This window comes from Abrus precatorius, unplaced genomic scaffold, assembly GCF_003935025.1.
Source record: "Abrus precatorius isolate BTA unplaced genomic scaffold, Abrus_2018 Scaffold3, whole genome shotgun sequence".
In the NCBI taxonomy this organism is placed as follows: domain Eukaryota; kingdom Viridiplantae; phylum Streptophyta; class Magnoliopsida; order Fabales; family Fabaceae; genus Abrus; species Abrus precatorius.
In genome coordinates this window covers 34,222,087-34,249,502 of record NW_020874373.1, presented here as the reverse complement: position 1 = coordinate 34,249,502, position 27,416 = coordinate 34,222,087, and the positions used below count along the sequence as shown (strand labels likewise).

The 27,416-nt window shown below is 31.6% G+C and overlaps 3 protein-coding genes across 3 annotated transcripts; 1 reads left to right on the top strand and 2 right to left on the bottom strand.

Moving 5' to 3' along the window:
• The first annotated feature begins 603 nt into the window (after positions 1-603).
• On the top strand, positions 604-3,558 carry LOC113861564 (receptor-like protein kinase FERONIA). The gene has a single exon (XM_027494471.1). It carries the CDS (start codon positions 769-771, stop codon positions 3,394-3,396), a length of 2,628 nt encoding a protein of 875 aa, XP_027350272.1. The 5' UTR covers positions 604-768; the 3' UTR covers positions 3,397-3,558.
• A 4,880-nt stretch (positions 3,559-8,438) lies between these two features.
• Positions 8,439-10,709, bottom strand: LOC113862548 (receptor-like protein kinase FERONIA). The gene has a single exon (XM_027495629.1). The coding sequence runs from the start codon at positions 10,707-10,709 to the stop codon at positions 8,439-8,441; it is 2,271 nt and encodes a 756-aa protein (XP_027351430.1).
• A 1,015-nt stretch (positions 10,710-11,724) lies between these two features.
• On the bottom strand, positions 11,725-17,995 carry LOC113862847 (putative methylesterase 11, chloroplastic). Its single transcript, XM_027496099.1, has 5 exons — positions 17,511-17,995; positions 16,198-16,434; positions 15,238-15,381; positions 14,466-14,597; positions 11,725-13,711 (listed from the first exon to the last, which is right to left on the bottom strand). The coding sequence occupies exons 1-5, from the start codon at positions 17,823-17,825 to the stop codon at positions 13,439-13,441; spliced, it is 1,101 nt and encodes a 366-aa protein (XP_027351900.1). The 5' UTR covers positions 17,826-17,995; the 3' UTR covers positions 11,725-13,438.
• Positions 17,996-27,416: the final 9,421 nt, after the last annotated feature.

Sequence of the window (27,416 nt, the reverse complement as noted above, 5' to 3'; positions counted from 1 at the left end):
GCTTAATTTCATCAAATTGCACTCTCAAGAAAAGGTAGAAAAGTTAAAGAAATTAAAAATAAATTTATAATCACTAATTCAGCACTTGACATAGCAAATAATCAAATAAGCACCACCAAATGCATTAACTTCTACCAACTTATTTTAACTTAATTAATAATTTTAAATTTAAGTTCTAAATATATAATTATATTAGTTTCAAATGAATAATTTTTCCATATAAAAATTACTTTCTAAAAAAAATGTAATTTTAAAAAAATAACAATTGAATAGTTCCAAAACATTTTGACTGTCAAAATTGACGACAATTTCATGACCGATGGCTTCTTGTTTTTCCGAGTAATTACGCATGAGCTTTACTAATTCTTTTCATATAACTTTTTAAAACAATTCTATTATCATTTTATAACATAAGTATTAAATAAGAAAAATATTTATTTATTATAATAATATTTTTTTAATTTTATAAAGTAAATATGAAATAAAAAAGTTTGTACATAAAAGATTATAAATATAAAAGATAAAATATGTAAAATTATTTCAAATAAAAACATTTTTATTTTTAAATATAAAAATCCCTAATCTTCTTTATTTTGTAATTAAGAAAATCTATACACATGACAACAAGAAAAAATAGAATCATTAACCGAATTATATATCTTCCACTTCCAGAATTCGAGCAATATATAAGTGCACGTTCAGGCGAAGAGTTGAATTAAAAATATACACTCTTTCAATTAACAAAATTGCGCAAACACTTCTACCAGTATGGTGAAGTTCACAATAAACAAAATTCCCAATGAAATCAGCCTCAGGATTTTTGTGGTTCTATTTCATCTGTTGTTCTTTCTGCAGGTTAACTCATACTACGAGCCCACTGAAAATTTTGCTGTCAACTGCGGCTACACCGGCAGCAATATTCTCTCCGACAATCGGACCTGGGTTGGCGACGTTGATTCCAATGTATTTTCTATCATTGAACCACAAACTGGGCAAGGTCTTCCACCATCTTTCGAGGCCAATGCTACCTCTTTTACAGCTGGGTCAGTTCCATTTAGCTCCGCACGCCTCTCTCACTCCATATTCATCTACTCTTTTCCAGTAGTTCAAGGCCCAAAATTCGTTCGGCTTTACTTTTATCCAACATCGTATGGTAACTTTGAAGCCCACAAGTCCCTCTTTTCTGTCAAAGTTGGCAACTTCACCCTTCTCAAAGACTTCAATGCCTCACGGGTTGAAAAGGATGAGCAAATTACAAGAGAATACTGTATCTACGTAGAACCAGGTGAGAGACTAAACGTAACTTTCGTTCCTAGCATGAACCACTCCGATTCTTACGCTTTTATCAACGGGATCGAGGTCGTGTCTATGCCTCCTTCCCTTTATTACCGTTATCCCAATGTCTCGTTAAAGCTCGTGGGTACGGGTGATCAGATAATCGCATACCCAATTGACAATTATAAAGCTCTGGAGACACTTTACAGAGTAAATGTTGGTGAGACTCAGGTTCCACCAAGAAATGATACCGGTATGTTCCGTCATTGGAACTACGATCGTCCCTACTTGGTGAAGGAATATCCACAGAGTATTCAATTTAACTTTACAACTCCACCACACTATAAAAATGATGTGGCTCCAGATTACACCGCACCGGCCGCTGTATACTTAACAGCTCGAAGCTACGGGAAGGATGCGACCGAGGATTACAATGTAACTTGGGAGTTCATAGTGAACTCAGAGTTCACTCACATGATCAGGTTGCATTTCTGCGAGTTTAGCCCCAAGATCCAGCAAGAGAGCGATAGAGCTTTCCAGATTTTTATAGCTGATAATTTGGTTGAAAAATACGCCGATGTGATAAGCCTGAGTGGCGGCAACCTAATTCCTGTTTACAGGGATTATGCTGTGATGATGCCTAGACAAGGAAGCTCTAAGAAACTCAATCTTTCAATCAAGCTGCAGCGACTGCCCAAGGTCATGTTCACCAGATACCATGATGTCATATTGAATGGCATCGAAATTTTCAAAATAAGTGACGAAAATAACAATCTTGCTGAACCCAATTCCGATCCTCCTACACAACAAATATTGCAAACTCAAACTTCCAAACACAAAAAACCCATCATCGTGATCATAACTGTTGCCGCAGTTTCAGGTCTCGTGCTAGCATCTATTATTGGCATCATAGGTTTTCGGCGAAGGAGAAGAGCTCATGACACGAAAGAAAACTCCCGGATGACAAAGACTGAAGGGTCATCTCTTCCATCCCATTTGTGCCGATACTTCACCCTCGCAGAGATCAGAGCAGCCACAAACAACTTGGACGATGTTTTCATCGTCGGGGTTGGGGGGTTCGGCAACGTGTACAAGGGTCTCATCGATGGGGACACACCCGTTGCGATCAAACGCCTCAAACCGGGTTCCCAACAAGGTGCCAACGAGTTCAAGAACGAGATCGAGATGCTCTCCCAGCTTCGCCACCATAATTTGGTGTCCCTCATCGGTTACTGCAACGACGATGCTGAGATGATCCTCGTCTATGACTTCATGCCACGCGGCACTCTCCGCGAGTATCTCTACGGCGCTGATAACCAACCCCTTTCGTGGAAGCAGAGGCTGGAGATCCTATTGGGTGCAGCGAGAGGGCTGCAATATCTGCATGCAGGTGTGAAGCACAATATCATTCACCGTGACGTGAAGAGCACCAACATCTTGCTGGATGAGAAATGGAGAGCTAAGGTTTCGGACTTCGGGTTATCCAAGGTGGGACCAACGGGGATGTCGACCACCCACGTAAGCACGATCGTGAAAGGTAGCCTTGGGTATTTGGACCCCGAATACTACAAGCGTCAAAGGTTGACTCTCAAATCTGACGTGTACTCATTCGGTGTGGTACTTCTGGAGGTTCTTTGTGCGAGACCACCCCTGCTTCGTACCATGGACAAGCAGAAGGCAAGTTTGGTTGATTGGTTTCGGACATGTTATGATCGTGGAGACGTTAATCAGACGGTGGATCCATTTCTACAGGGTTCTATTTCATCAGAGTGTAAGAAATGTTACTGCCAGACGGCGTTGGGTTGTTTGCATGATGATGGGAATCAACGACCCTCAATGAGTGATGTTGTTGGGGCATTGGAGTTTGCAATGCAATTGGTGGAGAGTGAGGAAAACAACGACTTCGTTGGGACCCAATATGGGGGAAAGACAGAAGAAAGACCACTGGGGACACAGTGTGTTATGAGTGATGAAGGAAGCGATGTGCGTTTCACCAGTAGTGACACTGATGAATACGGGTCTAAGAGCAGCAAGGTGACCACACACTCTGCCAGTACTGAGGAACAACCTTTCGTTTCTGCTACGGTGTTCTCTGAGATTGGGAATCCAAGACCTCGCTAGAAGCCATGCCCAAGTTTCAAACTTTTTATTTAGCTATGAATAAGTGAAAAACAATGTTGTAGGTGCCATTCAGCTTCTCAAAACTTTGAGAAAACATTAAAAGTAAAAAAGAAGTTCAATTTATTTTTAATCTAAATAAATTGAAGTATTTTATAAATATCATTATTTCGAAATAAATAATAATTTTTTTCTCACTTTATATGGAATAAGAGACGAGAGTCGAGAAGAGATAAAAAGATAAAATTATAGATACAAGAAGTGATATGATAAGAAATTAAAAGGTGAATAAAGAGTTATACGAAATTTAAAGTATATAAAAGCTGTTGTTGTTTAGCAATATTGAAGACACCATATGCATATATAATCATGAGGTAAACACATTTTATCTTGAACCAAATGATTGGCACTACGAAGTTTTTTTTAATTTATTCAAAATTTTTATTAAGTTTGAGTTAACTTAATTTATTTAAATATAAAATATAAATCCAGATCGAGTTTATATTTTTATTTCACTGTTCAAATAAGAAGTGATTTTTTTATTTTAATTCAGTTCGATGGAATATGAAACCTAAATTGGGTCTAGTAACTGATTTTAACACCTTTTGGTATTACTGTAGTTAGAAACTCGGAAGCAATAATAGACAAATTTAATTCATGAATATTTTGGCTTATATTAGTTTTTATATATCTTTTACTTTGAAAAGATACTGTTTTGGGAGGTTGCAGTGTTAAGGTATGTATTTAATCAAGTGTATATCGTATCATGAATTCCTTAATGCATCGACAAATACTCATGTATTAGTATATCTGCTAGGTAAGATACGACATCAAGTTAAAATGTTAAATGAGTTTTTAAGATAGATGAGTTTTCTTCCTTTAAATATACGTCTTCTCCTCTTTTTTGTTTTAAACGCAGGTGCTTTAAGAGATAGAGGACATAACTCTTTTCTTTTTTAATAATTAATATCAGTGTCTATAGCAAAATCAAAAATTTTCAAAACTCAGAGTGAAGAGTTTTCAAAATAATACGTTGAGTTAAAAGAGAAACTATTCATTTAAGTTTTACATTTAAAAAGTTGATGAAGAATGAAGCAAAAAACACTTATAAATATAAAAAAAATTAGTTTGAATTTGTTTGGTTGTATCAACTTCAGTAGTTGGGTGTAGAAAAAACTATAATTTTATTTATACTAATATCGTAATAAAAAGAAGATATATATATATATATATTTCTTTTTTTTCTACGAATTAACGTGTGCTTCTAAGGATAAACGATATGAAACTATCTCTTTTCTCTGATAAAATTAAATTTAAGAGATTAAATTAATATTTTAGTTTAATGTTTATTGACGCCCCTTAATTAATCTTTGAATTCACTCTGGCTGCTGCAATGAGTCATTCAACGTTAGCTAGTGAACTGTAAGTCACAATTGGTTCAATCGATTTAACAATGTTGAGAGACGATGTTTTGGAGCCTTTCTCATTGATTCTCTATTCTCAATGACTTTGGGGCAAAAATTTCCAATAGACTTCAGCAAAGTCTTCTTTTTCTATCACATCTCTTTCATGCATGCTTACTATCGTTTTCTCCGATTATATCAAAATAGGCTTATAATTAATTTTTTAATCCTTTAAATAGTTCTGTTTTTAGAATTATTTTTATAAAAATTATTAATATTTAACTAGTATTTAAAAAAAATTAAGAAATCAGTCCTTAATAAGGAGGGTTGGAAGATGTATTTTTATTTTACTTTTTCCTTCTACTTAAGTGTTACCAAAGACAGAGGATGGAAAACTCTCTTTTTTCAACAGATTGATAATATTAAATTAATATTTTACTGTAATGTTTATTCCCCTTAATTTATTATTATTATTATTATTATTATTTTGTGTTAATTCACTTGACTACTGCAGTAGACTATTCAACTCCAACTAGTGAATTGTAAGTCACGTAAGGGTTAAGTTAATTTAACAATATAATGAGACCGATGTTTTGGAGCCTTTCTCATTGATATTTCCGATAGACTTCTTCAAAGTCTTCTTCTACCCATCACATGTTTCAGGCCAATACATATGCTATAGATTTCACCAATCATATTAAAAAAGGCTTAAATAAAATCTTCAACCATATAAATATTACTGTTTTTGTAATTACTTTTATAAATTTTTAGGTAATATTTAGTTTCAAATATTTTCAAAAGATAAAAGAAAATAGTCTGACAAAAAGTAAATATTTATATATTTTGGAATGATAAAAATAAACTTTTGAATGCTCTAAACATTATTTTTTTTTTAATAAAGATCAATACCAAGTACAGTAATATTTATGGGACGAAAAACTTATGTAGCCTGATAAAACACGTATAATTAACTGGAATCACAAGTTTTGTTAAGTAAAGCGCAACGTTATTTGCATTTTTGTTACAGTCATATTGCCATAACATGAAGAGTAAAATGGCTTTGATGGTTCTTCATTCACGAGTATTCCATTATTGGTGAAAGATGTTCGCTCAAAATATCAGTTCTAATCATTTTGTTAAAGTCTACGTTAATGGCTTGTCAAATACTAATCAATAGTATTACTTTGGATTATTAACTCAAATGAGAGAATGTATGTGTGTGTGTGTATAATTAGAAAAATAAAAACCTATAATATACATGAAAAGGATGAGGAAGGGAGACAAAGACTTGACGAATTAAGTCTTTGGCTAATATTTGCCACAAAGATATTCGAAATAGTGAATGAAAAGAAAAGGTCAGCAATGTCAATTTCTTTCAGTTTTTAAGTTGATGCTTTTTTCCCTTTTTCCATTCGCTATCATGGTTTTGTGATTTATAATTTAATTATAAATTTATGTATTCATTACTATTGGATTGGCCAATCAGATAATTGGTTCGATCAACTCAAAAAATATACAAAGCAAAAAATATTTTATGTTAAGTATTTTTTTTTAAATAAATAAAACCCATACATAATATCTATATTAAAATTATGATTGTTTTACTATTTTTATATTATAAAACATATAATATAATCATTTTATATTAATTTAAAATTTTAACTACCTTATTCTTTTATATTTTATATTATATAATATTAAAATATATATTTTATTATTATCAATTGAATAGTTAAATTAATGTAAATTGAAACAATCAATACTTCTATCAATTGAATAACTAATAATTTTTAAAAATACTATTTTTTTATACCTTTTAAGTTTTATACACACCTTAATACTAGTACAAAAAACACTTTCTACAGCAAGATTTTACATCAGTTCTATGTGAAATGATGTTGAAAGTGATGCAGTGATATTTTTAAAATTTATGCAAATTTTTCTATATTGACAGGATGTCAAAATAACTCATGTAAAATATACTTTCTACATCGGTTCTAAAAATAACTATTGTAGAAAAAATGTGATGACTTTTTTTAAAATTTATGCAAACTTTTTTATATCGGTTATTTTTATAACTGATGAAGAAAGTACTGTAATTTTATTTTTTTTACAGTCATAGCTATAACTTTTAAATAGACATAACTTTTAGCACACGATTTTGAGTTGTACAAATTTAGTCTATTTCAAATAATTTTACGAGATTTGTCCAACTTTAAAGGGGTTGGACCAATTATTTTTTTCAAAATTTTAATGTTTTCTCCTATTTTTCTAATTTTTTTCCTTTTTTTTTTTTACTATTTTCTTGATTTTTTGTTTCATCATTTCCAAAAAATAGGTATATAATTTGTAAAAGTTAAAGTTTTGTACCAAAAATTGTAGCCTTTTAAACTTTTTGAAATATACTTTTTAGATCAGTTAGAAAAACAATCGATGTAAAATGTATATTCTACATCGGTTGTTTATGGAAACTGATGTAGAATCAATTCAAATTTAAAATTTTTAGATATGAGCAAGTGAAATAACATCATAAATTAGAGATAAATGCAAATACTTTTTTGAAGTTTCTAAAGTTTCTGTTAGTTAGGAACATGCATATTATACATATTTTTTATTGACCAGCGAATGCAACAATAATAAACACTACATATTCTTTATGTTACAAATTTAAATAAAGATGAACAGTGACAAACAAGATGAATACTAACGTTTATAGATTTTAATTTAAACAGTACTTTAAATGTGAGAAAATATATTGATAATATTAACTCGAATATTAAAATTGTCAAAAAAGAGAAACACCAACATCATTGAAAAAATGAACATGAACATGATAAATATTTTCTACATTGATTATTATAAACAACTGAAAGTTACATTTTTTATATCAGTTATTAATAACCGATGTTTCTGCATTGCCCGCATATACATTGAATGTAGAACTCATGTAAAAAGCTTTTGTTAACCTATGTAAAAATCCATTTTTTTCTACTAATGTAATTCTCTTGTTATCAACCTCTTTCTCTTTTATCACATTCTTAATTAGTTTTACCGTGTTATTTATATTTTAATCATGTCTTTTTCTTCCCATTTGATGTATATGTCTCAAGAGGTGTCAAATAATTATATTCCTTGCAATTTACTTGGCGATCGACAGTCAATGGCGTGATACAAGTAGAATAAAGGCGAGCATGAGTTAATCAACCCAATTAGCTTTCGTAACCAATAAACCTCAAATTATAATTAACTTTTATCACAGTTATAAATAAATGAGAAATGAATTCTTTCTATAGAAATTAGGTCATGCCAACATATCTTACGCCCCGAATAATCCTAGAAAATTATATACATAACTTTAACACATTCTGCATGCGTAGAGAGGAAGTTATTAGGTTTGAGGTTATGTTTACCGTTGAGATCTGACGTGTGTTTTCTATATTGCTAAATATGACGGGTTAAGTAAAACTTTGGCACGCATGACTTCTATAGACCTCTTGGACTCTTATTCTTAGAAAATCCATAGCAAAAACCCAAGCTTCTTGTTAAATTACTGGCTAAAATTACGTTATATACCTTTGCTAATTTTTTACCAAGATTCATATCACTATTAGAGAAACACTAGAACGTCTTATTTATAAGATCCTAAAAACTAATTGAGATATTTTGATGATGCTGATCCTCTGCCAAGTGAATTGCAAGCTCTAGGGCCTCAATTACATCGGTCATTGAGGGCCGTTGTTTCGGATCATCAAGCAAACAACTCAAAGCCATGTCGCTATAACATTTCAAACATTCAGCTGTAATAGAATCCTTTAGAAATGGATCCACCGTGAGATGAATCTCTGCTTCATCATAACATCTCTGTACCCAATCAACCAAACAAACCTTCTCATTGTCCAACGAATGATCTAAAGGTGGCCTCGCACACAGTACTTCAAGAAGTACCACACCGAATGAGTACACGTCAGACTTAAGAGTCAACCTTTGACTCTTGTAGTATTGTGGGTCCAAATACCCGACGCTCCCCTTCACCGTGGTGGTGACGTGTGTCCTCGACACCCCATTGGGTCCCACTTTGGATAACCCCAAGTCAGAAACCTTAGCCTCCCAATTTTCATCCAACAAGATGTTTGTGCTCTTCACGTCACGGTGAATGATACTCTGCTTCGCACCCGCATGAAGATAATGCAGCCCTCTTGAAGCACCCAATAAGATTTGAAGTCTCTGCTTCCACGAAAGTGGAGGGTTATCAGAACCGTAGAGATAATCGCGGAAAGAGCCACGGTGCATGAAATCATAGACGACGATCATCTCAGCGCCGTCATTGCAGTATCCAAATAGGGGCACCAAGTGAGGATGACGAAGCTGGGAGAGCATCACGATCTCGTTCTTGAACTCGGGGTCACCTTGGTCAGAACCCGGTTTGAGGCGTTTGATAGCGACGGGTGTGTCCCTATCGATGTGACCCTTGTACACGTTGCCGAACCCTCCAACCCCGACGATGGAAGCATCGTCCAAGTTGTTTGTGGCTGCTCTGATCTCTGCGATGGTGAAGTATCGGCACAAATGGGATGGCAGAGATGACCCTTCAGTCTTCGTCTTCCGTGGGTTTTCTTTCGTGTCATGGGCTCTTCTTCTTCTCCTTCGCTGAAAAACTATGACGCCAATAATAGATGATAGCACGAGGCCTGAAACTGCGGCAACTGTTATGATCACGATGATGGGGCTTTTGTGTTTGGATGTTTGAGTTTGCAATATTTGTTGTTGGTGGGGAGATAGACGCGGATCGGGATTGGGTTCAGCAAGATTGTCATTGTCGTCACTTATTTTGAGAATCTCGATACCATTTAATAAGACATCACGGTATCTAGTGATAACTCCCTTTGGCAGTCGTTGGAGCTTGATTGAAAGATTGGAATTTTTAGAGCCTAACATAATCACAGCATAATCCCTGTAAACAGGAATTAGGTTACCACCACTCCAGTTTATCACATCCGCGAGCTCCTCAACCAAGTTATCATCAATAAAAATCTGGAAAACTCTGTCGCCTTTATAATGAACATGATAGTCAAACTCGCAGAAATGTAACCTCACCATGTAAACAAACTCCGGGTCTACTTCAAACTCCCAAGTTACATTGTAATCCTCGGTTGCATCCATCCCATAGCTTCGAGCTGTCATGTATACAATGGCCGGTGCAGTGTAATTTGGAGCAACCTCATTTTTATAGTTTGGTTGATGTGTATAGTCACTTTGTACACTTTGTGGATATTCCTTCAAAATGTAGGGACGATCGGAGTCCCAATAACGGAACATACCAGTATCTTGGTTTCGTTGAACCTGCATGTCACCAACCTTGACTCTGTAACGTGTCTCCAGAGCTTTGTCACTATAAAGTTGGTATTGGTTGTCAGAACCAACAAGCTTAAAATTAGGAGTATATATCTCAGTCGGATCACTGTAATAGAGAAAGGGAGGCATAGACACGACCTCGATCCCGTTGACAAATGCATAGGCATCGGAGTGATTGGTGGTAGGAAGGAAATTTACGTTTAGTATCGTACCTGCTGTTTCATTGCTGATACAGAATTCTCTGATGATTGTGTCATCATCGTTGACAACCCAAAGCGAGGGGTTGAAGTCCTTGAGAAGGGTGAAGTTGCCCACTTTGACAGAGAAGAGGGGCTTGTAGTGTTCAAAGATGTCATAGGATGTTGGATTAAAGTGAAGCCGAAGGAACCATGGGCCGTGAGTGACAGAGAAGGAGTAGGTGAATTTGGAGGTAGAGATGCGTGCGGAGCTAAAAGGAGTAGTAGTATTAGGTGAACCTGAAGAGAAATGTGAAAGAGATTTCAGAGTGTGGGCTAAGATAGATGGTTTCTCAGTCTGTGATTCAATTATGGAAAACTGCATCGTTTTAACGTCTCCGACCCAGTTTCGATTTTGAAAGATGATATTTTCGAAGCTGCCGCAGTTGACAGCAAAATTATCAGGAGGAGTGTATGAGCTAACGAGGAAAGGAAACAGAAAATGAAAGAGAAACAAAAGTATAAAGAGGCATATCTCACTCCCAACTTTCTTCTTTCCCAACTTTACCATACTTGAAAAAATTTCAGATTGTTTCAAGACAGTGAAGGGAAGAGTGGATTCTTTTGCTCAGCTTCTTTAAGATTATGATGATTATGAGAACTTTGTATTCTATTGTAAGAGATATAAGGAGGCGCCAAATTTTCTCACAAGCAAGAAGTTTTCGTCAATTTTTAAAATGTCATTTTTTTTAAATAAGCTTTTTTTAAAATAGTTTTTTGCTGAAATATTTTTAGAATTTTTTAAATTATCATCTTTCTTAAAAATATCTTATCTTTTTAATTGTTTTGTGTTACCTGTCATGATTCAAATTTTTTTCACCATTTTAGTTTTTTATATTTTAAGATGTTTTTTTATTAACATTATTTTGAAATTTCTGTATTTTTAAGTATTGAAATTATGCAAAAGACTTAAATTCAATACTTAAAAGAAAGTGTCTGAAAATAGATTGGTAATGAGAATAGAGACAATATACAATCCTTAATACAACAAAAAATTGTTATTTACTGACCATATATTGTTGGATTAGCTTTCGTCAATATAATTTTTTTTTTAATAAGAATTAAATTTCCAGGATCAATATTTTGAGTTTGTACAACCAACGTGATATATTATACTGACATATAATTTTATTAGTGTAAAATATTACTATATATTATTAATACATAAACACCAGTATAATGCTTTATTGAAATTCTTTACTATAATTTATTTTTTGTCAGACAAATTTTATACTAACAAATATTATTCTAATACTTGACACCTTTTTTTTATGTGAAAGCACTTGACAATTTTTAAAATGTTAGTATATGGAAATTTATTTATTTTTTGTTGGGGAAAGAAAGTGTTAGAGAAGGACATTAAATATATTTACTCGGTTTGAGATTTTATTATGAAAGAATAGCTTACCTTTTCAAATCTTTAAGTTGTTGTTCATTCATTTTTATGAACACATCAATGTTTTTCTGAGTTGGAAAAAACTTCATACACCTACGCATATATACCAAAAGACATTGGATTACCCATTGTCTCTTTCCTTTTTTTTTGGGGTGAAGGTCTCTTCTTTTCCACTTGCTTCATTTCTTTCCTTTTACGGAAAAGGACAGTTTTTGTAGTTACAACTAGGCTAAAGCCCAAATCAAGTGCCCCCCTAACATCTAATTTGTTTCTTACTACTGTTACTAATGGATTGAAGGCTGAAACGCCCAATCCCTACCCCACTCCTGGACCAAGAAAATAAAAACAGAAGAAAGCTGCAATTATAATATTAAAAAATAAGTTACTAGTCATTATTGTCGTTTATAAATCCCAGGATGCTGTTGAACTTCTCTAAGGTATTATCTACTATCTCTACTTCTTCCATTTTTTTAACTTATGCTCAAGAGTAGAAAACACAATAAATATTAATAAATCATTGTTATTAAAAATTATAACATTTAATATTAGTACTGTATTAAATATTATAATATACTATATTTTTAAAAAAAAATTTACTACATATTTATTCTTATTGCAAGTCGTTAATATTAATTTAATTATCATGTTAATATCTGTTTACTTGTCTTTTTCAAATTCCAAAGTAGCATTAAATTACTATTTTATTTCTAAGTATACTCTTAAACGACAGGCTAAAAGAATGGAGTACCAAATTTCAGTTCATGTCTATATCGATATTCAATAGTATTTGTTACACTTTGCAACGAAATTTCACTTTTAATTCTTTAATCATTGTTCTTTTAAGACAATGGTCAGTAAAATCATTATCTATAAAATGCAGTTCTCAACTGGATTTAACGACCATTTTTTAATTATATTATCGACTTTTCCAGCCTCAATGTTAATGATATTAATCAATCCAACCACTCCCATGCGAGATATCAACATCTCCAATCACCATAAATCATTAAGAGATCAAACAAAGCACTAGGGCATCTCAGCTATCTTGCAATATTTAAAGCACAATAAATTTATTCACTCATTGCTGAAGGTATAAAATACTTGTTATATTTAGAGTGACATGCAAAAATAATGGGGAAAACTACCTGGAAAAAAAATCTCTAAAAAGTCTCCAGGATTCTAATAATGTAAGCAACCTGCAGTATCAAGGGAACATCAAAAGCATGTAAACACATTTGATGCCCAGGACATTTTCATCCTTGCGATGCCTCTGCCTTCCCATGCTTTCTTACTACGGTGTAACGTGGTGTTGCCGTTGGACTTACTAATCAGTGGCAAGGTAAAAGTTCTTTATTTTTTTTTTAATTGTGTAGGAGGGTAACTTGCAACATTGATCAGCAGATATTGTCACTTTTTACTATGGTAATACTTGCAATATAAAACGGAATTTATGTTGCAAGCAAAACCAGTTACAAGTTACAGATTATACAAGCTAGTTTTCCAAATTTAACTCCAAAAAAGAAGAGGAGAAAGAGTGAAACCTGTAACTTGCACACAATAATACTCTTCCATAATAAGGCAACTGCACATTCCTATTTCATGTCAGTGAAGCTTAACCATGGGTGGGGCTTCACAAACAATTTAAGTAAAGAATGTTTTCAGATGATCTTTGAGATTTCTACCAATAACTTATGCAAAGCTTGAGGCTTTGAGAAAAAAGGAGAATGATCAGCACTCTTTAAACGGAAAACCTTTTCTGGGGGGCTTGCATTTATCATGTTCTCCTGGAGTGAAATGGGTATGGCATTGTCTTCAAGAGTTTCTATATAAAACCGCCTTACAGATCCATATTTCATGTCTGAAAGGGAAAGTTTCTCTAAAACTGGTGCAAATGGTACAGGCCGCATCGAGACAGATGCTAATGCCACATCCTGCATTTAGAAAGCAATTAAAGGAGGAGCAGAGGAAATAGATATAAGCTCAATCTAACTACTAAAAAGGAGAGACAAAAACAAAGCATAGATTCCTAATCATATATTACTTAATTACATAGTAGTCAGTATATTTAAAAATTCATCCCCTAATGCTAGAGACCATATTTGTTTGTTTAGGGAGAGATCATGACAGAAATGATCTCACAAAAAGACTTTATTACAAAATATATTATACTTTTAGTGTTATGGTCCACAAGGGTATCATTTATAAAAGACTAAGATAAATCTTTTGAGAAATATTAAATCTTTAATTGCAACATGCTCGTTAAACTGTAGAGTTCAACCGACAACTATGAAAATATAAATTTGAAAACTATGCAGCACCGATAAAGCAGCTTCCAGCAATTCAACTAATTGCACAATTTCATTTATCGTCCCGAATATGTTTTTCAATAGTCAAAATTCTCACTCTGATGAGCAGTTGAGTCCCCAATAAATCTAAGATCAACTAACTACATAAAAATCTAACCCTCAAACACAAAAAAAAAAAAGAAGAAAAAAAAAAAGTTTGCATCTCCTTGTCAACTCAGACTGAAAAAGTGATTGGATATGAAGTAATGATGAGTCATTTCACAGGTACTGCTATTTTAATTAAAATAAATGCCTATGAATTAACAGCAGGGGAAGCCTCCTGTTTGTTCTCTTTGACACTACCCAAGAAGAGCACATTTGCGTCTATACTACAACTTACTTTGGTGGGACTTTGGTTGAATAACAAATCCCTCAACAATGACTTGTCCAGATCAAAAGATGTGGGAGGGCGATCATTCCCATTAGCATATATAAAAACCTGAGCCTGTTGCATAAGATCATTTGAACCTGCCTGCAACATATAGCCACAATCAAATCATCATCCAATAATTCTTCATTTATAGACAACGTAACTGCATTGCATGTGACCAGCAGAAATCATAAAATATTTATGACACCATCTGTCTCTGTTTTCAATTTAGTCCCTTCTAAAAAGCAAAGATTCTACTCCAAAAGAGTGTGATGTTTTGATTTTACTAGATGATGGTAAGCTTGTCCGTTTAGCAATAAGTTAATGCATATCATGTGCTAGCTATAAAGCACGTGTGTAAATCTTGCAAATGGCTTTTCATCTTTCAGATAGGTGGAATGGAACATAATAGAATTGAGGCAAAATGACATGAGCATAAAATGCACTGCCTTTTGCAATGCAAATGCCACTCATACCCACATGCAAAGAGGTAATTAAAAAAATACTGGAGTGATTGTTGAAGGATACAACTACGTATCTGTACATGGTTGTTTGTTCAAACAATTGTGCAGAAATTCACAATAATAAAATAACTATAATGACTCCCAGTCCCCACCACCTCACCTCCCCTTTTTTTTTACAAGCTTCGTGTAACTTTTTAATATAGATTCTTAGGTTTCTGATCACATAGCAAGTGAAAATTAAGATATATCAATCATAATGCTAGCAGGAGATGGAAAACCTGTTGAGAAATGATATCAAGAGTACTTTGTCCACTAGTCAGCATTGCTGCTGCAATAAAGATAGCCTTGGAAATCTTACGAGGAAACAACTCCATTGCATATGATATACATGCCCCACCAAAATCATGACCAACCAAGATCACCTTCATAAGAATTCGAAAGAAAGTAAGAAATATATCGAAATATTCTCAGAGAACTTATTCTCAGACTTAGATTTTGTAATGCTAAATATCTAATCGAAGCAACAATGCCAAATAAGACAATAACAAACCATCAGTGTCCTCCTCAGAGTGTAAAGATGGTGAAACATTAACATTTCACACAGATTTTCACCAACATGATTTAAATGGAAGAAACGAAGACCATCGTATGTTTCCAAATACAATTAGTTCCATCTGTAAAAAGCTAAATAGAATCTTTTAAGTTTAACCCTTAGAAAAATACAGAGAAAAAACTAAGACTATGGCAACACTGTTAAGAATGTCGCATCATATCCTATGCAGTTACTAATTTTTGCAGAATAGATGGATTCAAGTAAAATGTAACTCCAATTGCCGGCAAGTAACTAAGATAACCAGATAATCTTTCCTTTGCTGTTCAACCATCAGTAAGGCAACAACTTGTTTTATGTATGTCGCAATTATATCTTTAACCATTGTAAAATCCATTTCCCTAACTTTTCTCCTTGGCTGTCTATAATGGAATCTACACTACAACGGCTTACACACACATATATATTGGGAACACAGTTTTAAATTTTAATCAGAAAAAGATATAGAGATGGGGTGCATATGTGGGAAAGAGAGATAGAGGGAGAGAGAAGACAAGTCACAAAAGCCATAACTTTGATAGGAAGCTGGCAATGATTGAAAAATATTATAAAGCTAAATGTCAAGCATCTTACCTCCCCTGCTGAAAGTCATTCTGTTAGTTATAAAATCAGAAAGCAATATAAGTACCTTTTCACCTTCAGGAAGTTTTTCAAGGAAGTCAGTAAGTGGCTTCACATATTGTGACAGACTTGTAATGCTGTTTGTATCGAATGAACTCACTCCAGAACCAGTTAAATCTATGGCAGCTACCTTATAACCACTTTCTTCTAGAAGTGCTATAGATTTGTACCAACACCAAGCCCCAAAGCCACCTCCATGAACAAGGACAATATGATTTATCTCTAGATCATCAACCTTTATACCCTGTCAAATTGAAAACCTGCATGTGTAAGCTTAAGAAAACAAACCAAAAAAGATGGCAGGGAAATGATGAAATGAAGAACTCTTAATATTTAAATTCAAAACAAATAATGTGTCCCCAGTTACCACATAACATGAAGGTGTGAACATCATACCATTTTTTTGCTATAGTTACAAAAGTAAATAAATAATTAATAAAATGGATTCCTGTTTTATGCAAAACCATACCAGAATCAAAAGAAGACAGGGATTTAATATAAATGTTTAATTCAGAAAACAATACATTTACAGCCTCACATCAGAAACAACAGCACTAATCCATCTTAGTTTCAAAGTCATTTTAGAAACGTCAACATCTCTGTTGTAACAAGAAAGAGGCAAAACAAGGTTCCCTTCAAAGCTACACCTAACTTTCAGTAAAAAACACTTCAAAAGGTCAAATCTCACCTCCTTCATACACCCTCCATTTATTCAAGACTAAAACACATTATTCTTGTAGAAAATTCAATGTTAAGTTCCTATAGCACATGCCACCATAATGCTTTAACACGTGCCTGCACAATTGCCTCTTGAACGAATAATAGTATGGGATGTAAATAAAACTAACTATTTTATTTCCCAACACAGTTCTGATATAAGCCTTAGGGGGGATAACACCTGATCATCACAGAACAATCCGTTCCAGAACCCTTTCATTTTATTCAACATCTTATTTCATTTCCCATATCATCATCTACTTTAAGACCATGTCTTCAAGCAAGGCCTAAATTTGAATTTTAAAAGAAAGAAAAAATAGTCATAATAAGCATCAAAACCAACAAGAAATATAGCCTTCCTTCCACATCATAGTAACACCCATGAAAGCAAACCAGTTTAAAAATAAAAAGGAAAACATTATAACATCATAAAATAATAACCCCATTACTCCAAAATTAACTAAATCATCAAAATTACCTGCATGAATGCAACAAACCAAATCAACAAAAAAAAATTAAAGAAAAAAAATCACGTAACCATTCTTTTTCCTGCTTCAAATAGAAACAGGGGTGTGATTTAATCGATTTTTTAATGTAGATTACCTGGTTAACAAGCTGATGAGGTTGGAGAAGAGGGTCAGTAAGGGACCTTGCCCTGGAACTTGAACTACGAGGCAAGGCGTTGTTCCTTTTGGAGACCCCATTGGGGTAACGAAGGGAAGTGGAGCGATCGAATCGTTGTTGAAGTTGTTGTTGTTGTTGATGCTGTTTGAAGAGAATAGCAGCGGCTATGGCCTGTTCGCGAATCGCGGCGTCGTCGAGCTTCTTCTCTCTGCGAGAAGCGTTTGAGGAACGCTTCTTCGTTGTAGAGGGTGTTGGCGATGGCTTGGGTTTGAGACGAGCGCAGATATTACCCATTGGAATTGGGATTGGAAATTTGGTATTGAAATTGGCGCATGCAAATGTAGAGTGTGAGGTAAAGCGCTTTGTGGGGTTGATTGAGTTTAAGGAAGTTTCAGGTGAAGTTGGCAGCTACAGAGGAGAAAAGAGGCTTTGTGTGTTTGTTTATTGAAAAGAAAGAAAGAACATTTGACGTACGATTCAAAATACGTCTAATGAGAGAATTAATTAAATTTAATAATAATGATAAATTGATAGTTGGAATTGAAATTTCCTTCTAGGATGGGAAACGTGTCTAATATGATTTCCTGTATTCATATTTGGACTGTGTTTGTTTTTTTATTTTTTTTTATTTTTTTGTATTTGGATTTTAAAATAATATAAAATGAAAATTATATTGATAGATTTTTTATTTTAATTAATATTTATTTTTGTTTATAAATGTGTTTTTTGAATTTTTGGATAATTATTTTTTTAAAAGGGTAAAAAAAACACTGTTACTTTTTCAACCAAGTTTTTCGAGTGTTAGAAGAAATTATTTTAGCATTGTAATTAGTTCAAAAAAGTTATAGTACAATTTCTGCAAATTAACTAATTGGTCGTCGGTTGGGATCATAAAAAATTACTTATCATATTTCTTAAATAAGAATTCTATAATTTTGATGAAATAATATTCTCCAGTTATTCATATAGCAGAAACATAAGCATTTCATTCCTTCCATAAATATAAGTTCTACAATTATTTTTTCATCTCAGACAACTCCAAATGACAGATAATTAAGAAATTTTAACTTAATTTTGTTTATAGAAAAAATACATATTTGTGAATATATCTTTTTTATTTTAATTTCTCTATTCTGTGCTTTGGTAAGGATCAAGGTCCATATTTTCTTCCAATTGCTAAATATTATGAATGTCTACAACATAATCACGTTTCCCTTTAACGATGGTTTTGTTCAATAATATAGTTTTTGAGGTGTAGTTTGCATAAGCATCATATGGTGTTGCATAGTTCTAATTTTTGGCAAAATTGTTTGCTAATGATAGAAATGTTTGGGTCAAGTGGTCCTTATTTCAACATTTTTTTTTATATGCTACTTATTTTTTTAATTCTATAATTTTTTTATGACACGAGTTTAGAACAATTTTTTTATATTCTACTTATGCTTCTATACTATAAATTTTTTATGACATGAATTTGGATTAACCGGAATTCATACTTAATAGTTGATTTGATTATTTTGAAAGCTTTTTATAGCATTGTATTAAAATGGGCTCAATGCTCATGCATATTATTTATTTTATACATTGGTCAAATCTTCGTTAAATAGTTAACCCATTCATGCACTGTATTAGTACAGCACTACATTAGTTTATGGATATGTTTAATAAAATTAATAAAATAACTAATTAAAATAAAAATATTTAACAAAAAACATTATTAAAGTAGTGAACTCAAAATATTTATTTAATTACTTTATTATAATTTAAAATTTAGTGTGTCTATGTATATATTTATTAGGAAAAATAGTTAAGACATCTCTGCCCGTTGTTTTACAATTTTGCAAACAACCCAAATCCTGTAGGTCATCACTCATCACGTAAAGCTTCATTATTGGTTGACTTTCTTACCATGTACGGAATGGTCACTCCCAAAAAAACGATTAATCTAAATTACAGTTAGATTTTATAAAAGATAATTTAGCTTAAATAAAGTAAGATTATTAATAATTTATTATTGTTACAAGTGATGAATTTTTTAAATGTTTAAATATAATTACATATTTAAAATTTAAACTTAAAATTACTTAGTAAACTAGAAAATTAATTTATTATCAACGTCTTAATTGCCCCGGCAATAATTTTCCAACTGCACATGTGATGGGAAACAAGAGAGGGAAGAAACATCAGCACACTTTCCTCGACCACCGAACAAATTCCATAAAAGTCACCAAATTTTTGTTTTCTTTTTTTATCTGGACCTGCAATCATTTTTTTTATGTAACCTATGGTTTTTGTCTATAAAGTGCCAAATTATATGCACAAAAAAGTAGTTAAATTGCATATCACTTTATACATAAAAAGTGTTATAAATTAGTTTACAGAGATCTAATTTAAAATTAAAAACAATAGGTGCCCTACTCCTGATCGGAATGCTTGTGATGTAATATTTCTTAATGGGTTTTGTTATATCATATTAGTGAAGAAATTCATAGCAATTTTTTTAATTAAAATTTTGATTAAAATATATTCACAATAATATTTTTAATTTTTGGATCGGTATCTTAAAAGTATTTGTTAATATTTCCTTTTCTTAATAATGCTTTCCAAGATGGTGGCCTTCCCAAAAAAAAATAAAATAGAAACTCTGTCACTATTTAATAAAATTACATGTCAGCCCTCCAAACGTAATAATACTATTACTATATGAAAAGGTCATCCCAGTATTTCTCTTTTCAAGATTTTGTCAACTAACGAAAGGTATTTAATATATTAAAATTAAAAAACTTTATTAACTTAATTTCATTTGGTATCACTGTTTAGTACGAAAAACATTAATTGATATATTAATTTTTATTTTTTATTCTTTAATAAATGTTGTTGATGATTACTAGCAATTGTTTTCAAATAGCACGTGTCATACTTTGGAATGCTTTTCCCACCTACTTTGGCCATTTTTCTTTTACACGACTAAGGGGCGACCATATTGAATACCCATGTCATAGAGAATAAATAGGGCCAGCAAAAATAGTTGAACCTAGCAAGCATTGCAAGTTATTTTTAGTACACAAATATAATGCCAATTCAGTCTTTATCTAGTAGCCTAAATATATAAATGCAGGTAATTTTAGATCAGAATTCTCTCCTATTTTGGCACGAACTGAACGGTCCAATTAAGCAAAATTTTACATTTTTATTTAAGTAAATTTTTTTTACTTAAACGAAAATGTAAAATTAACGTGACAGATGTCTAATTATGGAAGAAAATCTGAATCCGTAATTTTAATCCTCCTCCTTTGTCGATCTTATTTAGTTTTTTAATGGATGAAACTTATTTAAATAAAAACTATTTTGATTAATTTTAAGGGCATCTAATATTAATAAACTTGAAAATGCTTTGATGATTTAACAACATCTAATAGTTGAATGAATATTTTTGTTGGTCTAATAAAAGTGCTCACCTATGTAGAATCAGAATAATTTTCATGTGAGAGCTCAGTTATATGGTCTGAATTTCCTATTGTTTTAAGACTTAAGATATATTTAGATAATAATTTAATTAAGTGTTTATTTAATCTTTTTATTGAATAAGATATTTCATTAGCATAATAAAAAAAGTTTATAAGAAACTCTGGTTACTTTCATATGCAAAAATGTGTTGTCCAAATTCATTCTACATTTTTTTACTCGTCTAGAAAGCTTTTACCAACAAATATATAGTTGAAAATCAAATGAAGTTAAAGGAACAAAGAAAGTGCATAATTCAAAATATACTTGGAGCAGTAAAGCATAAAAAATCAATAATACATACTGTGTTTGCTCAAAGAGAAAACAAAATTTGCTGGCACAAATATATCTAGTCTTTGTAAAGCAGACAATACTACATATAAAGCAATTGAGCAGCTAACAAAAATTGTTCAATAGCGTTTCTATGCATTAAATGATTATAAACGTTCGTTTTTGCTCAAATTTTCTCTCACCTACAACGCTCACTTCATGTAAATATATAAATAAATGGCATTTATATAGAAGGAGGAAGGAAAAAAGAAGAACTTGCATGCATTGTTAACACTTTTCTTTTTTCATTCGATCCTTCACTTATTTTTCTAGGTGTTTAGTGCATTAATTTCCTTACACTTTGTGAAGCTGAAACGTTCAGTTGCATCACAGTTCTTATTTTGTATTTCTTTTTTTATAAAAATAAAGACTTTTACAATTATTTTTAAATACTTTGGGGGCTATGTATAGAGTTTAAAGAAACATAATATATATATATATATATTGAGTTGTGAACTTAGAGAGACTTTTGTAAAATAAAAAATTACGATTAATGATTCTTTCTTGTACTTCAGATAAACAGTAATAAAAAATATGAACCGTATATTGGGGCTGGACGTAATAATCAAGTAGATGATGATGGATCAAGATAAATTGTGTTTTTTAACCAACTTTTCTTATTTATTTAACTTGGGGTTATTTTGTGTATGCTTTTTAATAAAAGTTTTTATACTTCATATATGTTAAAATTAGTGTCGGACGATATTATTTGAAGTTAATTTTAGATTATTAGTTTTCAAATAGTCAAACAATTTAACTATCACCTTGTTTAAACTATACATCTTAATCATTTGTTTTACTAAAACAAACATTTTAAACTTTGAAGAAACTTTATAAAGACAATTCAATCCTTCTTTCGTATATATATTTTTTTATATCTTTTACTTTCATTCATTATATATATATTGATCTCTCTATATATAATAAAGATCAACTATCCCTTTACCTAACTAGGAGGAATGCGCATAAATCAGGATTCACCTCAATATATGTGAATGATCAGCAATAAATTTATAATGAATCTCATGCAATTTAATCATATTCTAACACTAATTTTATAATTATTATTTTAAATTTTTTAAAAACATTTTATTTTGCAATGATATATTTTTCTGTTTTGACCATGTGTATTTTTTAATAGGATGTAATTTTATTTTAATTAAGTAGAATACTTATGAGTGATATTTTTTAACTACTTAATGCATTTATATTCTTAAAACTTAAGACTATTATTTAAGTATTTTAGATAAAATTTAGAAATTATGAAGAAAAAATATTCTGTTTTGTTTGTTATTAATATGTTTATTTTTTAATTTTGCATTCTTTCATAACCAAAACTTATACTTAAAATGATCACCTTATAAGAATTAATTGAAGCATATTTTCATCAGTGAGAGAGAATTTAATTAAGTAATGGTAAACCAAATTGAAATTAATCTTACTAACAAGAGACTAATACATGGTTTAAAAATAAAATAAAATAATTGACGTGTACACAGTGAGTTGTATTTACAATGGCATGAATAATTCCTATGGGGAAAGCAAAAATCATTATACATAAGAGTTGTAAGGGATCAATAACGTGCTTGGCATGTCTCTTTTCTGGAAAAGGCTAGTTTCTGATGTGTGTGTAATGAGCAGCGAAGGCAATTGAACTTTCTGGGATAATACACAAAAGGACAGAATAATCAAAATTGTTATTCAAATATGGATATGTTCAGACATGGGTTTTCTTCAGACATGGCAATCCATATACACAAACTAAGTGAAGTCCAAATATTCCTCAGATTTCACTCAGGACCACTCTTTAAATATTTCTCAATCAGGACCACTATCTTGTAGCTTTTTCAACAGAAGGATGCTTCAGGGGGCCATTACCAAAAGCTTTATCAACTTGCAAACTTCCAATAGCTAGGATGAACATTGCATATATGTTACAAGCATGTGAATCTACAATCATGGCGTGCATGAAATGCACATGATCCCAGTGATCCTTCTGCAAAGTAATAACTATAACAAGTTACAATATGAATTGATTGAACTTGTTGACACGACCAAATTAACTTTTAACGAATCTGGTCAATTAAGACTGCCCGTAAGTTGGATATCATATATATATATATATATATATATATATTCTCCGGGGAATGCTTTTTATAATATATGATTATGATTATACAGGCGACTTTATAGACATGAATCGATGAGTACTGTTATGGCCACTATACTTGCAATGGTACATTGTACCTAATAAGTTCTATTTAAGTCTCGGTGATTCTTTTTTTTTTTAATCAAATTTACCACCAATTTGTAAATTTAATACTTGTGTAAAAAGTCAACTATAACCATTAAAATCAACAACTTAAAATCCTAAATCTCATGTATACTTACCATACCAGATCTCATGCATAAAAGGTAATTTTGACTTATTAATATATATTATTCCTGTGGAAATATAAATAACTTTACTAAAACAATAGGAATGTCAATGATTAAATTCTTGACATTCCGTCATAGACTTAAATGCCCATAAGAAGAAACTAATTATCTCAAAATTCAAATTTTTAGATAAAGTTAAATCAAAGTTCGGTTTTACATCCTAACAATAGCTGAAATTAGTATGTTTTTCTACAAAAGGTGTATTGTATTGAGTGCCTCTCGTTGACAAAAGAAAAAGTGCCTTTTAAATGGTTCAAAGATAATTATTGTTGTAAATATGCAAAGTCAGTGTAAGCAAGATGCTTTCGTAATTTAATCTGGGTTCACCTGAAAACTGATTTAACGGTACTGTCATATTAAAAAACAATAACAGTTATATAAATTCCTGCCAAACGGATGAAAATGTGGTTGTGCCATTTGATGCTTGGTCTGAACTCTTTTCACGGACATGTCGGTCGGTCCATTGAAAATTAGGTGGGCAACACAGTATGGGATTCTTGGGAGGGGTAGCCATCATATTCATAGCTACCTTCGTTTTCCACATATATTGTTTGTAAGTAGTGGGTGGCCAGTGGAATCCTTTAATAAAGTTTTATCCCTAATCATTCGGATAACTAAATGTTTAAGCCCTTTTCTTTGGCTTCCTCAATAGCTATACGTTTTCTCTATACGAAGCTTCTCATCAATTTTTCTTGTTTTTACTAACCACCAGATAGGCAATATCCTCAGTTTATAGTATATTTTGTCGAATTAATTTTAAAGACGTTCATTTTTTTTCTCATGTACAAACTTTAATAAACATTTAAATAAATTATATAAATCCTTCCTCTGGCTTAGCGGAATTCCTTATTGCTTAGAATATAAGTTAGTTTATCACAAGTACTTATGTGTGCTAGCAAGACACATGGTTAATCTTATAGTCGTACAATGTGGCGCAGAGACAAGCAACACATTATTTTTGAAAATCAAATTTTCTCCCTCTTTGTTACTTTATGTAAAACATAAAAAATAAAAAAATGTACTTTTGTTATTGATTTTCTATGTGCAAGGAACTTTCTTTGATATATTATTCCACGCACCTACTATTGCACGGAAGAATTTTCCTTATCATGTGATGGTAAGTTTTAACTTTCATTCTTCTTATCTGTCCCCACGTAGTACTTGGGGTTTTAAGGTACCTAAACATTAATGTCCAAATAATTTTGGTTCTGTGAAGCAGTTACGCTTGTTGTTAAGGATTCAACGTCTTCAATTATATCACATGACATAACCAATGCTATTTTGCTGTATAATATTAATATTATAGCATATTATTACATTTTTTTTTTTACAATATTCTACATGCAAAAAATATAAAATATGTTGCATGGGTACACACAACCTGTGTAAAAGAAATCTTGAATTTTTGTTTTTTGTTTTTGTCAAGAAATTTTGAAATTTCAAATGGAGTGTTAGGATTTTGAATGGGCCAGCACTTGGATTGGGCTTGTGGTGGGTGAACAGTAGAAAGTCAAGCCTGAAACAAATGTGCTATAGCTCAGATTACTAGCATCAATGTTTTCATGAAGTTCGGCTCCAATAGAAACGTGAAGCCCAAACCCGTATTCCTTAATTTAGACTCCCCCCCCTAATTGACAAAAAAATAAAACAAATTTGGTTTGTATTGGATTCTAGTTAAAAAGCCATTCGATTTAAATATCAAAATATGTTGTAGATGAATTTGGATATTTGATTTGAATTCAATAGGAGGTGGATAACGAGATAAACAGCTAAAGTGAGAAAATAAATATCTTAAGTTTGGATAGTTGGGACAATTTTATTACGTTTTATCTAAAAATTTATTAAAAAAATTAATTTAATGAAATGTGATTTTAATAAATAAATATGTAAAGTGACAAAATAAAGATGCTTCTAAATTAAAATTAAAATACCTCATAACTTTAAATCAATAATACATACATCCTTAGTTTTTTAGTGTACATTTTTGTTTATTTTGAATAAAATAAACCTTTACTGAGATTCAAAGTCATGCACGACAAACTTCTTTTATATTTTTATTTTTCTTAAAAGTGGATATTTCTTTAATTAGTTTTGGTAAAAGTCCCCTATTTTTTTAGACTTATATTCATTTAAAAGGTAATTTTATTTTTAAGAACTCTTCTAAACTTATATTTGACATTTTCTTTTTAAAGAAAAAATATATAAAAACGTCGAATAATCCCTTATGAAAAAACTTTTACACAATAAACTACTATTAAATAAATATTTAATTAATTAAACTACTTATCCTAATATATCTCAAATTAATGATTAGCGGTGAACACAATTTCAATTTTGTTCAAAAGTTATGAACTTTTATATTCTTTAGCATTTGGCTTTTGAACTCATCGGGGCAAAGGAAAAAGGAAGGCAAAACAAATTTTATAGGATCAATGTTACAACATACAGTTACAGAGAAACATAATCAAGTGATTCTCTATATCTTGAGATTAAACTAGGCTTTTTCTGTGAGATTTATTCATTTTGCTGCATATTTATTTTTCAACCACATACAAGGAAGACATTCCTAATGGTACTTTTTAACTATTGGTTTATTCCCATAAAACAACTCACTTAGTAAGTAATGATCTGCTTATTCGTAGCATTTCTCATATTTCAACTATGATTGAGCGAATTTCATCAAATTTTTGTCTTCAGTCTTGTAATAAATATATTGGAGTTCCTTCAGTTTTAGATGGAATTTCAGTAATGCCAGTTCCAAAATTACTTGGGTGCTCTCAAGAATGGCTGAATCGTTTCTGGCCTTTTAATTTTCTTTGGTCCACTCCACGTGGAATGGGCCAAAAGTTTATACAAGAAACTTTCACTCATTGAGGCACGAAATTTCCAATTTTACGTCGATTAGTTTTGTCAAATGATTGGTGCCAAACAAGTATTCCAAATTTACAATTAGGAATGATTGAATGTTGAGTTTGGTTTTTGATCTAACGTACTGCTACATTCCGAATGCTTGAAAAGAAAAAGAACGATGAATTCATTGAATTGAAGTCAGTTACCGTCAAGATTACAGCTGGAATCCATGAACTGTGCTTAGTCAAGAAAAAGAGAATTTAAAGAAGCTAACCTAATGAAGTCTTAAGTGACACGAGGGAAACGATTTGTTGAATGTTAGACAATTGATATATCATCATGAATATCGTCCATTTTAAATTAGTTTTCACTTTATTTTTTTTGGGAAATTTCACTTTAAATAAATAAAAAATGTTTTGAGGATGTATAATATATATTACATTGAAAATAAAATACTAAATTATTTACAGAACTTCCTAGACTATTATTCTAGGGTTAGAATATTCTTTTACTCTGATTTTGTCTTTAACATTTATGCTTAAAAAAAAATAACGATATTATAATGCTATCGTGTCCTCTTAAACAAATGACCACACGAATCGAATACAATATTAATGGGTTTGGAACTTAGAACCACATCACGTTGGAGCCTCTATGTGGTGCAAAAAGAAGCTAGTTTAGGGAGTTGATCCGTTTTGACATAATTATTGTAACACACAATAGTAACTTAAGAGGTCAGACACATATAGTTGAGGGCATCAA

Coding starts and splice junctions, on each gene's coding strand:
- LOC113861564 (XM_027494471.1), top strand. CDS start 769: ATGGTGAAGTTCACAATAAACAAAATTCCCAATGAAATCAGCCTCAGG.
- LOC113862548 (XM_027495629.1), bottom strand. CDS start 10,709: ATGCAGTTTTCCATAATTGAATCACAGACTGAGAAACCATCTATCTTA.
- LOC113862847 (XM_027496099.1), bottom strand. CDS start 17,825: ATGGGTAATATCTGCGCTCGTCTCAAACCCAAGCCATCGCCAACACCC. Junction 15,382..16,197: donor AACTTCCTGAAGGTGAAAAG/GTACTTATATTG, acceptor ATTCTTATGAAG/GTGATCTTGGTTGGTCATGA. Junction 13,712..14,465: donor TCAACCAAAGTCCCACCAAA/GTAAGTTGTAGT, acceptor TTCTAAATGCAG/GATGTGGCATTAGCATCTGT.